The following is a 13,414-nucleotide window of genomic DNA, read 5'->3' as shown; positions in this document are numbered from 1 at the left end:
GCTCTTTCCTTTTCCTTCACCAGAAGAAGAAGAGGAGCAGGTGCCCACTGACGGCGGTACGTCCGCAGAAGCCATGCAAGTTCCCTTGGAAGAAGATGATGAACTGGAGGAGGAGGAAATTATTAATGATGAGAATTTCTTGGGTAAAAGACCGTTGGATAGTCCCGAAGCTGAGGAAATGCCTGCCATCAAGCGACCACGGCTGTTAAACACTAAGGGGGACACTCTGGACGTAGTAGTGTTGGAAGCGCGAGAGCCCCTCAGCTCGATAAATACCCAGAAGATTCCACCAATGCTCTCTCCGGTCCACGCCCAGGACAGCGCAGACCTAGCCCCTCCGTCGCCAGAGCCACCGATGTTGGCACCGGTCGCAAAATCACAAATGCCAATCACAAAACCGTTAGAAACAAAGTCATTTACACCGAAAACAAAGACTAAAACTAGTTCTCCGGGACAGAAGACTAAATCACCGAAAACGACACAGTCACCAGCAATGGTCGGAAGTCCTATTCGGTCACCAAAACCTATATCCAAAGAGAAGAAATCTCCTGGTCGCTCCAAGAGCCCCAAAAGCCCCAAGAGTCCCAAGGTGATGACTCATATTTCCCAAGCACCTGTCAGACCGGAAACACCAAACAGGACTCCTTCAGCTATGATAAGTGAAAAACTGAGTAAAGACATCATTCAGGTAAAACAGATACAGACCCCGCCAGATCCTGGGAAACTCAACAACGAGAACCAGCCGAAGAAGGCAGTTGTGACGGATAGAACGATCGACGACTCTATCAACGCCGTGATTGCACGGGCTTGCGCCGAACGAGAGCCAGACCCTTTCGAATTTTCTTCTGGATCAGAATCCGAAGGAGACATTTTTACCAGCCCCAAGAGGATTTCAGGTTCAGAATGTACTACTCCAAAAGCTTCCACCTCCTCCAACAATTTCACTAAGTCCGGATCCACTCCTCTGCCTCTTTCAGGCGGAACTTCAAGTTCTGACAATTCGTGGACGATGGACGCGTCCATTGATGAGGTTGTGCGGAAAGCAAAACTGGGAGCCCCTCCAACCGTGCCTCCCGCCTTTCCCTACATCTCTTCTCCTTCGGTCTCTCCTCCTACCCCCGAACCGCTGCACAAGGTGTACGAGGAGAAAACCAAGCTGCCTTCCTCCGTGGAAGTCAAAAAGAAGTTGAAAAAGGAACTGAAAACCAAAATGAAGAAGAAGGAGAAGCAGAGAGATAAGGAGCGGGAAAGAGACAAAAGCAAAGAGAAGAATAAAGAGAAGGACAAGGGGAAAGAGAAGGAGAAGGAGAAGGAGAGCAGCAAGGAAACCAAGTACCCCTGGAAGGAATTTCTTAAAGATGAAGAGCCGGATCCCTATAAGTTTAAAATAAAAGAATTTGAGGATGTTGATCCAAAAGTGAGATTGAAAGACGGAATAGTGAGGAAGGAGAGAGAGAAGCATAAAGATAAGAAGAAAGACAGGGACCGGGGCAGAAGGGATAAAGATAAGAGAGACCGGGAGAAGGTTAAAGACAAGGGGCGGGACGAGAGGCCCAGAGCGGCCCCCGGGCCCCTGGTGCTGCCCCCGAAGGATGCGCCTCTGCCCTTGTTCAGCCCCGCGGCGGCTGCCAGGGTCCCCACCGCGCTGCCCACCCTGTCGTCGGTGCTCCCTGAGAAACTGTTCGAGGACAAAGAGAAGCCCAAGGAGAAAGAACGGAAAAAGGACAAAAAAGAGAAGAAGAAAAAGAAGGAGAAAGAGAAGGAGAAGGAGAAGAAAGACAAAGAGCGGGAGAGAGAGAAGAGGGAGAGAGAGAAGAGAGACAAAGAGAAGGACAAGCACAGGCATGAAAAAGTAAGCGCCTCGCCTTGTCCGGACCCCGTCGGGCTGAAAACTGCGGGTAGACAGAGCCCGAGGTCCTGTCTGTGTTCCGGACGTGTGCTGCCCGGAGGTCAGACGGGAAGAGCCTTGTAACGTGGTGATGAGGTTTAATTTTAATTCTAAGACCCACACCTTTGTAACCAAGCACCACCCCCACCCCCACCCCCACCCCCACCCCGGTACTAAAAAATTACAGATTCAGAGCCCAAGAGGAATCTAACAGCAGACCTTAACCCTCTAGTGAGCAGACAGACTCAGTAGTCTCTGGCAGTTTTAAAACATTGGTCACCTTCAACCGTAAATAATATTTGTGTAATTATCAAGGGTGCCACGCAGTGGTTTGTGCCCAAATTATTAGACACCCCCAAAAAGCATCCATCTGACTCAGGCATGCAGAACTGTGGCACTGTTTTCAGAGGACAGCTAGGCCTGTGGTGTTCCTCCTGGAGGATTCGTGTCTCTTTTTGGTGAGCCGTGTCTGTTAAGTGTTTAAGGTTAGGACTGTCTACTCCTTTCTGTAGTGTCTCTTATCCTTCTATTTTCTGCTTTAATAAGATTAGGACATGTTTCCGAGTATCTAGGCTGATCGGGCAGCCTGGCTGGTGGGCAGAAAATAATTCCAGATATTTTACAATGTTAGTAAGTCAGGCTCTCCCAGAGTACAGCCGAGGAAGCTGATCTATATCCCGCAGTTTTATAGAAACGGGGACCTCAAGCCTTGGAGCCCAGGATGTGACCTGTGCTTTTATGGCTTTGCTCTTCAGTTCATGGTTCTTGGATTATAGTGGTCGACTGATTGGTTTGAACCCTTTCTGGAAAAGTGTCCAAGTATTCACGGCGTCATACACACCGATTCTGAGACCCTTTCCCTGCCCCCTAGAAGCAATCCTCTTGGAGGGTGGCTGGAAAATAACACACAGTCATTTTTTCCCACATAGTAAATAGGATGTATTTGACACACGGCACATCTGTTACCAGTGCATCTGCTATATTTCAAATTTCAAACTTACCTAGAAAAATTCGTTTAGCTGACGTGCCATAACGGAAACTCACTTTTTCTGCCTGACTTTATGCTTTTTCTGTCCCCCTTGGCTAGTCCAAAATATAAAGAAGTAGAATGGAAATCCTGATATTAATAACTAAACATCAGCAAGTTAACAAGACACGGAACTCCCAACTGTTGTTTCCATTTTTAAAATCATCTTAGCATTCTGTTATGTTTTCGTGGCACCTGGCACTAGCACGCTCCTTATTTTCTCCTCCCAACACACCTGTGCCTGAGGTCCAACAGGAATTGTTACCGACATTTGTGGTTGAGGAAGTGAGTCTGAGAGGGTGACTTGTCCAAGATCAAGGTCACACAGCCAGCAGAAGCCAGGTCACTGACATGGAGAGACTCCTCACAGTTTCGAAATGTTGACTGCTGGAGATCTTGCCTAGCAGCAGTTAGCACTTACCCATCACGGACCTAGCATCTTGGCAGCTGGGCCCTCAGTCCTCAGTAACTCAAACAGAGTACTGTTGCCTTCAACGCCATCTTAACTTCGGAAAGTCAATGGAGTTGTTTCAGCGGCCATTATGAATTTGAGTAAAGCCCATCAGATTAGATTTGTGGCGGCAATTCTCCCCTTCCCACAGCTTCTACCTGACTTTGGGAAAGGGAATTCCCTCAGACTACCTTGGTCAGAGGGGAAGGCTCAGTTATGAGTTGCCAGATGACACCTAACAGAAGGAAACAAAGTCCTTGTACCGTGTCTGATGGGTTATGGCTCAGATGAATGACAAAAGATGAAAATTTATAAAAGTTGGGTATCTTATAATGTCTTCGAAAAGAATAAGCGGTATTGTCTCTAGAGTTAAACCTGAGTTCACATCCTGACTTTTTTTTAGCTGTATGACACTGGGCAAGTTTTGTGAGTAATAAATGGGATTGCATCTGAGACGCGCTCAGTGCCGTATTTGGCACATGAGTAAATGTCCGGTCAGTGCAGAGCATGCTGGATGGAGGCAAGTGTTAGTAAGTCGTTTTGAATCTACCCATAAAATGTAGAAACCTAGATTTTGCTGCTTCATTGGACCAGACTAGCCAACTTATATATGACTGGGGGTGTCAGCTATGTTTATCAGTGTCCAAAAAGTATTTCCCCTTCCTTGGCATTCTTTTAAAGTTTAGCTCTTTATGGAGAGAGGAGAGGATAAAGGCCAGTTCAGCCCATGCGGATGCCACTGACAAGGTATAGAAATTGAGATATTAACGTAAACCTTGACCCCTCTTTCAACACCATTTGTTCCTCCCCGAGCATCAAGCCATACGAGTAAATGAAAGTATACCTGAAATTGGGTTACCTGGGGCTTTAGAATTCCCTCACATATCCACAGAGCAACATAAGGCACATCTTAGCTACCCAGAGAAATGTCTTTTGTCACAAAAATGAGGGCCACCGTGTCCTTCTTCCTTCTCATCCTGACCAGCTCACAGGAGCAACTCTCAGAGACATTGACCCAGATCAGCAAGCAAGGGCAGTATTTTAATGAAAGAAAAAAAAAATTGCCCATGTTTATTTAACCTGCCTATGAAGTTGTTACCAGGCACACCCACATTTATCAATACAAGAACCAATAAAGATACCATCAGTTAGATGGGGATCTGCATGGTAGGTTGGAGGAGACTTGGGCTCTGGAATCCAACAAATCTGAGTTGAGATCCAGGACAATTTTTTTAGTTTCTTTACTCCTTAGGCACTCCGTCTTTAAAGTAGGGATATGGTAACACTCATTGAAAAGCAGCAAACACTAATAGTTACTATTTATTGAGTAATTATGATATGCTCAACACCATGTAAACACTACATTAGGTTTAATTTCTTACCCCACCTCTATAAGGTAAATACCGTAACTGCTTTCATTTTAAGATGAGAAACTGAGGCTTGGAGAAATGAATAAGGTTGCCCGCGATCACACGCGTTGGAAGTGATTGAACGGGAGCCGCGATTTCAACCCAGGCTCTCAGATGCCGTCACTGATGTTTCTTAGCCACTACGCTTGCCTACGTTAAATAAAAACGGGTTGATTAAAATAATGTATGCAAGGCACCTAGCTTAGTGGCTGCATCATCCGGAGGAAAAATATTTTTTCTAGTGGAGGTAATGATCCACTAGTCAATAATGCACTAGTCAAGGTTAGGAGTCTGGTCTTTTAAATAGAAGCAAACTAACTTTTTACGGACAACACATTAAGAGCAATTATGCTGAGCAGGCACAAATGTGACGTGCTGGCTTCAGCGGCGGAAACCTAGCTGTGCCTTTCAGACCAGTTACACTTTCCCATTTGTGCTTGTGTTGGTCGGTGTATGTACCACATGACCTAATTTATCAACGGTGGGTTTTTGAAGTTGAGATGAATGTTACAGGACTACTTTAATTCACACTGACTCTCGGTATTTTAAGTGTTTTTTTTTGGAAGGAGGATTGCTGTGAGAAAATTGAATAAGAAAATATCTCATTATTTGTTAGTGGAATTGAATGGTTGTCCATATAACCCAATATTGGACATAAACCAAAATCCACATGTTAGATTTGGAGATAGGTTTTTATGCTCTTAAGTATGATCTGGGAAGGCATGGTAGAGTGTCATCCCCAGAATGATGATGTTACAACTGTGGATAAATAGGCCTAGAAAGTGCTGGCCCAGGAAGACCATGGGCTTTGGCAATCAGACTGACTTGGATCTAAATTCTAGCTCTGCCACTTACTAGTTATTCCCCAACTTCTTCGTACCTCTCTGACCCGCTGCTCCCTTCCTTCTGTCTCCTTCTTCCCATTCAGTACCAGAAAGAGACAGCATCATCATAAAGTATGGGTTACCTCTGCTTAGAAACAATAATTTAATATCTTCTCCAAGAAAAAGACCAGTTGGTGTCATTTAAGATGACTCTCCAGAATTTGCTTATAACTAAACAATTATATGGATGATGAGCCCACAGATCATTGAGATTTGCTTGTAATGGAAAGGTCACAAATTCTATAAAGGATTCCCCCAATTTTTATCCTCTTGATCAATGAATGTTATTTTGAGCTAACATCCACTGTTAGAGGAACTAACCCGGACAGTGAATGATACAAGCAGCTACTACTTAGTGAGTGCCTACGGGCACCAGACCGGGCCAGAATTCGATTAATTAATCCTCCCGACAACTAAAAGGGTTTGGTGCTGTTGGCTGCTGTTTTGAGTTGAAAAACTGCACAGAAAGGTCGAGTAGCTTGCTGTAGCTGCTGGGTGGAGGAGCTGGGACGTGGCCCCAGGTCTGTCTGAGGGACGCCTGTGTTCTCTGTCACCCAATACGGCCTTCTCAGCCAGTCACCTCAGACAGAGCTGATGAGAGGATAAACGTGGTTTCACACTCCGGAGTAAGGTGAACATCATGATTTTAGAAAACTGTAGTCCCTGAAGAGACCTTAGAGAGCTCCTCTTCAACCGCTGTATTTCAAAGAGCGGGCAGTCGCGGTCCTCTGTGCTTTAATGACCAGTTATCAGAACAATTAAAATGTTTCACATTTCTTTAATCTATCCCCAAATCCCTTAGCATTTGCCCTCAGATAATCTTTTATTGAATTTAAACAGTTCGTTCTTTGGAGAATGACGGATAGTTGTACCGGTTTGTGCCTTTAACAAAAGGTTGTCATTGTTTTCCCTTCTGCTTGGAGTAAAGTACTCTCATTTCCAGTCTTTTCTCATCAGCTCTCATAATTAACTAGTGAAATGAAGGGTTTTCAGTCAATACAATAGCCCAGTAGAAAGGGAGAGATACTCTCTTCCTGTTTCTTATTACTGTCTGTTCCAAGAGGAAACCGGTAACGTTTATAGGAGTGTTTTTGAATTTAGAGACATTTGCCGGAGGCCGTCTGCAACTCTCCATGTAGATGAACTTAGTGAAAGCCTGCGTTCTGTTTTAGTTGCCCTTGCTGGGTTCCACTTGTCATACTTGACCACACTGTAGAACTTCTTCTTTTTTTTTTTTTTTTCTTTAAGATTTTATTCAATTATTTGACAGAGAGAGATCATAAGGAGGCAGAGAGGCAGGCAGAGAGAGAGGGAGAAGCAGGCTCCCTGCCGAGCCGAGAGCACAACGCGGGGCTCGATCCCAGGACCCTTAGACCACGACCCGAGCCGAAGGCAGAGGCTTAACTCACTGAGCCACCCAGGCGCCCCTGACTATCTTTTTTTTTTTTTTTAAAGATTTTATTTATTTACTTGACAGACAGATCACAAGTAGGCAGAGAGGCACACAGAGAGAGAGAGAGAGAGAGAGAGAGAGAGAGGAAGGGAAGCAGGCTCCCTGCCGAGCAGAGAGCCCAACGCGGGGCTCTATCCCAGGACCCTGGGATCATGACCTGAGCCGAAGGCAGAGGCTTTAACCCACTGAGCCACCCAGGCGCCCCCCTGACTATCTTTTTAATGTGTTAAACAGTTTATCAGTATTTAGACCATATTTCTAAATTGAATTAATGTAAAGACCTTAATTGCTAAGAAAGACACCAAGGTGCTCACTGGTCATCATGATTCCGCATCCAGAATGTTAGCTTATTACAATTAGCTCTTCATCAGCCCTATTTCGGGGATATTTTGCTGACCCGTTAGCATAGATGGGAATCTGAACTGGCATTCGCTGAACTTGCTGCCACCCTATCAGGCACGCTTTTTTTTTTTTTTAAATGAAAGAAGTTTAACTTTAAAAAAATAGAAAATAAAAACTTGGCCAGATTATATTGACAAAGCTGCCCATTACCTTTGCAGAAAGTCCCTGTCAGAAGATAAACTTTAAAGCTGGAATGCATGAAAGAGTTCCAAGATAGAATTTAAATTTAAACTGATTCTTTATAGATAAGCTTTTTAAAAATCCACCTCTTTGCTTCAAGTCAGGATTTTAAAAATAAATTTCCCCTTTAAATCTCTTGAGCGATTTTCATTTTTTGCAAGGCCGCACTGCTGGTGTCCTGGAAAAATGGAGAGTTAGAGCTTTATCAGTTGGTGCCCTGAGGTATGTGGCAAAGAAGCTAAATCCTTGAAGATTAGCAAAAAAAATGCAGCACATGGCAATAAGGGGCTTATATGACTACTAGTATTAGTTCAGGTGAAAGCAGTATTGCTTATACATAAAACTGGACAAATCCACTGACAATGTATTTTTAGTTAGCTACAAAGGAGTCTTCTATTACTGGACTTTGCTCTTTGGTGGATTGGGAAGCTTAGTAATCCACTGTAAATGCTCTGCGCGCCCCAATTCTCAGCTCCCTCTCAAGTGCAGTGCTTTTATTTTAACCCTTAGAAGCTCATGTTGTCCCCAGAGTTTGGCTTCCTGCCATTAAAAGATGGCCTTAGTCGTATGGGTTAAGTAATCAAATAATTGTCATTTATTTAGTTTATTAGTTTCTGGGAAGGACACATGAGCAGTCGCTTTGTGAATTTAGGACATGTCCTTGTTTTTATTTTGGTAGGCATTTGGATTAAAGTTAATGTAAATGGAAGTCTGGTAGGAAATTTTGATTTAGAGATGGTGTTTTCTGTGTCTGTATTATTAGCATCCTCGTTAACCTTTTTTTGTACTTGCTTGAATATTATCCTTAGGTTAAGTCCTATTCAGCTTCTTTAAGAATGAAGCTAAGGTTTTAAGTATTTGTAGGGAGGGTTGCTATATGTCCTGGTTGGCCTAGGACAGTCCCCGTATACACACTTTTGTGATGTAAATAACAGCTCCCACTTTCACTCTCAAAGGTGTCTCTGGATGATATGGTCACGCTAATTGTACCCTAAGGTAAAATTTGGGGCTGAGGTAACGGGACAAGTTCATGAGATATCTTTGTCTTCAGGGCACATACATACCATTTTTAATTGGACTTACAAAATGTATCTCTATTTTGTTTGCTTATTTTTTTTTTTTTACATATCATATCTTAAAACTTTTTTTAAAAGTAGGACATAAATAAACCATGCCTTGATTCTTTTATCCTGACGAGGTACTCAACTAAACCCCAGCCAGGTTAGTCGAATGGAGGTGAGGCCAAAGTCAATCATGATTTCCATATGAACTAGTTAGCCTTACATGCTAGGGTCAAGTAAGTCCTCAGTCGGTTAAGAATCCAAGTCTTGGTTTTGTCTCAGCTCCTGGTCTCAAGGCCGTGAGATCGAGCCCCACGTCAGGCTCAGTACTGCATGGAGCCTACTTAACATTCTCTCTCTCCCTCTTCCTCTGCCCTCACCTCCCCTGCTCCCCCTCTCTGCCTCTCTAAAAAAACAACCACCAACAACCCTAGCCATCTCACTAGTATATGTCATTTATCGTAAGAGATATTTACAGAGAAAGTGAGGAAGCAACTCCATGTAAGACTCCAGCATTACCAGAATAAAGGACTCAGCAGCATGGTAAGGGGGAGGATGGGTTTAGTGTCAGGGGACCTACAGGTAGACGAGTTACTAACTTTTCACTTTGGACAAGCCACTTAATCCTTCTGGTCCCCAGTACTTGGGAATGATAATACCTCCCACACCCAGCTTCCAGAGTTCAAAGAGCAAAGTGCATCCTGTATATGGAACACACTTTGTGCTATGCAAGCGTGAGCTGCAATTACTATGTGGTGTGGTGATAGACATGAACCAAACGACGATGAGAAGCATAATAATAGGAAAGATCTTTTTCCAGGTAAAGCAGCTTTATTTTTAAATAAAGCTTTAAAAAAGGTTAAATGCAGACTGAAGGAATGTGGACTATTACTCATCATTTAGGACCATATGACCCCGAAGTTTTTTAGAATTAAAAAGATAGAGGAACCTTGTGTAGTTTTCCATCCTCTGAAACAAAACAGCTGAATCCAGTCCTAGTTTTGCTGTTTGTGTGACCTTAGAACAGAAGGAGGAAAAGGAAAAATGATGGCTTCCTCTGAGATCAGGTTCCCTGCAAAACAGAAACCCTAATGCCTGCTCCACATCCTTGTTAAAAAACCTACATGAGAGCATCTGAAAAATAGCGACCACAATGCCTGGCACAAGAAGTAAGTGTTTAAAATGTTTGTTTGTTTTGGATGTATTTGTCTGTTCTTCCACAGATAATACAGAAAGGTGAGAAAAATAGAGAAATCTTAATAGTTTACAAAATAGACCAAACCATTGGTTTTCAGATTCATTTAGATCTTGCCGCCGTTCCTTTCTGTTAAAAAAGGAATGAGGGGAAGAGAGTGCAAACCCTAGCTAGTCGTCCATGGATCTTGCCCTGATCCCGCCCCCGTGGCCCTTGGTCCTCTAGGGCCTTAAGGAGAACCACCGGACATACTGTCCAGGGAACTGGGCGAATGGAGGAGACATGCGCCAGAATGAGACCGTTTAGAGGAGCAGGTTTTTGCGGGGAAGTTCATAAGTTAAAGTTTAGATGTGGTGAGATGAAACACAGGATATTGAGTTCAAAATGTTCAGTAGGCAATATTCTATTTTGGTCTTATCTTCAATCAGTGCTAGTCTAGAGATGGAGATTTTGAAGACAGTGACATATCGTAAAAACCTTCGATGGAAACCATGAACATGGATGAGCTCATGGAAGAACGTGTCGAGGGACAAGGGTCGGGGGCCAAATTAGGACAGGCAAAGGGAGACGACCTAGTAGAGGAGGAAGAAGGAGTGGGGTAAGGTCCCCAGTGGAAAAATATACCAAGACCTCAGGAAACAGTTGGCGCCTGGGGAGAGTGGTGTTAGTGGCCTGCTTGGGAGAGAAAGGAGACTGGAGTGGTTTGGGGAATGGTTACATGAGGAAGGAGACAAAGATGTGAGACTGAAAAATAGAAGAGGTTGTCAGCGAGAGGCTGAAGGGCAGACGGGTTTTCTAAGATCATTGAGCACATTTAAAAGCTAGCGGAAAATTGTGGAACTACGAAGTTGAAGATGCCTACGTGAGGAGGAAGTTTCTTCAAGAGACCAGAGGAGACGGCCTCTAGTCTGGTTGCCGGTGCGGAGAAGTCCACGGGTGTGGAGGGGCCACCTCTGTGGGTTTTCCTGTGGAGTCTAAGGGGCGAAAGAGGAAAGGAAATCACGGGAGATAGGTCTGGAAAGAGGTGAGGGTTTGCAGTCATGGCTTCAGGCACCTTCTTTCACTGCGTCTTGCGCACTTAGGACAGGTCAGCCTGCGTGCCGGGCGCTGCGAAGCAGCAGTAAGCAAACCCGCCGTGGTCTCTGCCCTTCCCGAGCCGAGCGGATAATCCAGATAAACAGCCTTGAAGGCAGAGGCGGAACCCGGGTTGCTGATGGTACATGTTTACGTGATCTTAAAAATTTTCTTTGGAATTCCTCGGTGCCCTTAAGGATGATTTCAGATTGGCCCTGGACAGATGGCGAAATAACCAAGAGTCAGGGAGTTGAGGGTGCTCTGCTTGAGTGGTTGACTCAGTAAGTACTCGGTGCCTCCTGCGTGCCCGGCGTTGTTCATGAGAACGGTTGAAACCACAGGTCTTGATGTGACGATGGATTTAAAAAACAAAAACAAAAACAAAACTCCAGGGGGATAGTTGAAAACATAAGAAAAATAGTAAATGTGATCGACGGGCAATATGGTAATTAGATGAGATAATACATTGAGCATTATGTTACGGAGTCATTCCCCTTTAGAACTACCACACCGCCCTGTTAGGATTTAATTCTTGGGCTTGAAATGTGTAAGTCAGTGGTTTGCCACTGGTCATCACAGGGCCTAGCAGGAGGCAGGACCCCAAGGCCAGAGACGCTGAACATCTCCCCGAGCCTGTACCATTCCATTCAACCAAAAAACTGTCCCGCCAGATACACCAGTCAGACACGTGTGGGAAGACTCTGATGCAGGTGATGACGTGAGCTACAGAGCTTTTGTTCACTTTGTTCGTTCAGAACGTTGTACCAAAGGGTCTTCACACCAGCACGTGTGAGGAACCCCTTCAAAATCATCCGTGATCGTGTGTTCCCTTTCTGACCGTTGGCTCAAATATTTGTGAAGATTGTCAGCCTGTTCAGCAGCTCTCGCCTTCACTAGAAATCCTTAAAAAATCTCTATTTTTTCTTCGACAGAATTTCAGGTCTGCTGACCACTAGCCCAAAAACCAGCGGTTTCATGCTGCCGTTACACTTGCTATTACCGTTTTGCTTGTACGACAGTGCACACTTAGGACGAGTTTTGTGTTTTTCAGGTTCCATATACATACATTTTATCTTATAGGTGCAGATATCATTGCACTTTTTTCTGTTTACATGAAGTCTGGCAGTTACTTAAATGTTCCCCAAATGTTCCCCAACTAGATGAGTTTCTGTGTAGAAATTCTAACAGTAAAATCCGAGAACTTAACCAAAACTAAGAAAATACAGCAATAATTGCCATCACTTACATGAAGTAATTCAAGTTTGTAGAATTTCTTCTGAAGCCGGAGAGCCTGCAGCTGTTGAGAAACAGAATCAAAAAAATAACCCCGATTGTCCTTGCTGCTAGCATTTTCGCCACATTTTGAGGCTTTAAACTGGCTTATCAGGTTTGTGGAGATGAGGAAGGAGGAGAAGAGGTGGGAGGAATTTTGTTGAAAATGCATTTAACTCTGATGTAATGACTTCAACAGATCAAAGTGGAGCCAGTTGTCCCGGCCCCAAGTCCGGTCATCCCCCGACTGACTCTCAGAGTTGGTGCCGGCCAAGACAAGATGTAAGTAGACGCGTTTTCAATTAGAGTGAAATACGTTGAGCTTAACCTTCTCTGCTCTCTCCTAATGGGTTTAGGACTCTAACCTCTTCCAGGTACGAACACGGAGGGTCAAGCTTTACTTTGAGAATTCTTCATTTTCAAATTGTATTGATTCCTTCCTCAGAGGAAACGCTAATTGCCTTATTTGACATAGAGGATCCCTTCTTTCCTGTTCTTTTTCTCTTTTTGAAAGACATGACGTTGTGTCTGCATAATTCGTAAGGTCCTGGTTGTCCGAAAAGGAAGAAACTATACGTTGAGTGGAGTAACTGGCCTATTCCGCCCGGTGGGTGTGATGTTTGTCCTTCCCAAGTGTGTGTTCTCTGCCTACCATGACAAAGAACGCAGATTCTCATGGTTTTATTCTGTACCTGAAAACAAAGGTATCGCCCAAGGCTTGGTGAAAGTATGTAATAGTAACCGGGGAAGGCTGAATTATCAGCTCATTTGTTTGCTTGTTTGTTGAAGAGGAGCCTGGAAATAGGAACCCCACGTTCACTGTTCGTCTTCATTTTCACAGAATCATCCTATCAGCGCACCTTCTTCAAAGTAAATTAGTTGGCTTTGTTTCTTTTACTCATTTTTGGGATATGAATTCAGGCCTCCAATAAATACTGTTATATAATTTTAATAAGGTGATAATAAACATTGATTTCTTTTCATAAGTTATGTTAAAAATCGTTCATTCTCTTGTTGTAAAAACCATACTGTTTATCATGTAAATGAATTCCGCAAGCTAAAAGTACTAGTTTACAACCTTATTTTTCACCAGTAAGCCTGAAAATGGATTTGTTTAC

The 13,414-nt window shown here is 43.9% G+C and overlaps 1 protein-coding gene across 1 annotated transcript in view; it reads left to right on the top strand.

Moving 5' to 3' along the window:
- TAF3 (TATA-box binding protein associated factor 3) overlaps positions 1–13,414 on the top strand; it is a 170,952-nt gene that overhangs the window by 123,519 nt on the left and 34,019 nt on the right. Inside the window, exons 3-4 of the mRNA XM_080812158.1 lie at positions 24–1,852; positions 12,496–12,578. Of these exons, the coding sequence (XP_080668284.1) occupies positions 24–1,852; positions 12,496–12,578 (1,912 nt within the window). The remainder of the gene's footprint in view (positions 1–23; positions 1,853–12,495; positions 12,579–13,414) is intronic.

The sequence above is a fragment of the Martes martes genome (genome assembly GCF_963455335.1).
Source record: "Martes martes genome assembly, chromosome: 8".
Lineage (NCBI taxonomy): Eukaryota > Metazoa > Chordata > Mammalia > Carnivora > Mustelidae > Martes > Martes martes.
This window is presented reverse-complemented; position numbering and strand designations above follow the sequence as displayed.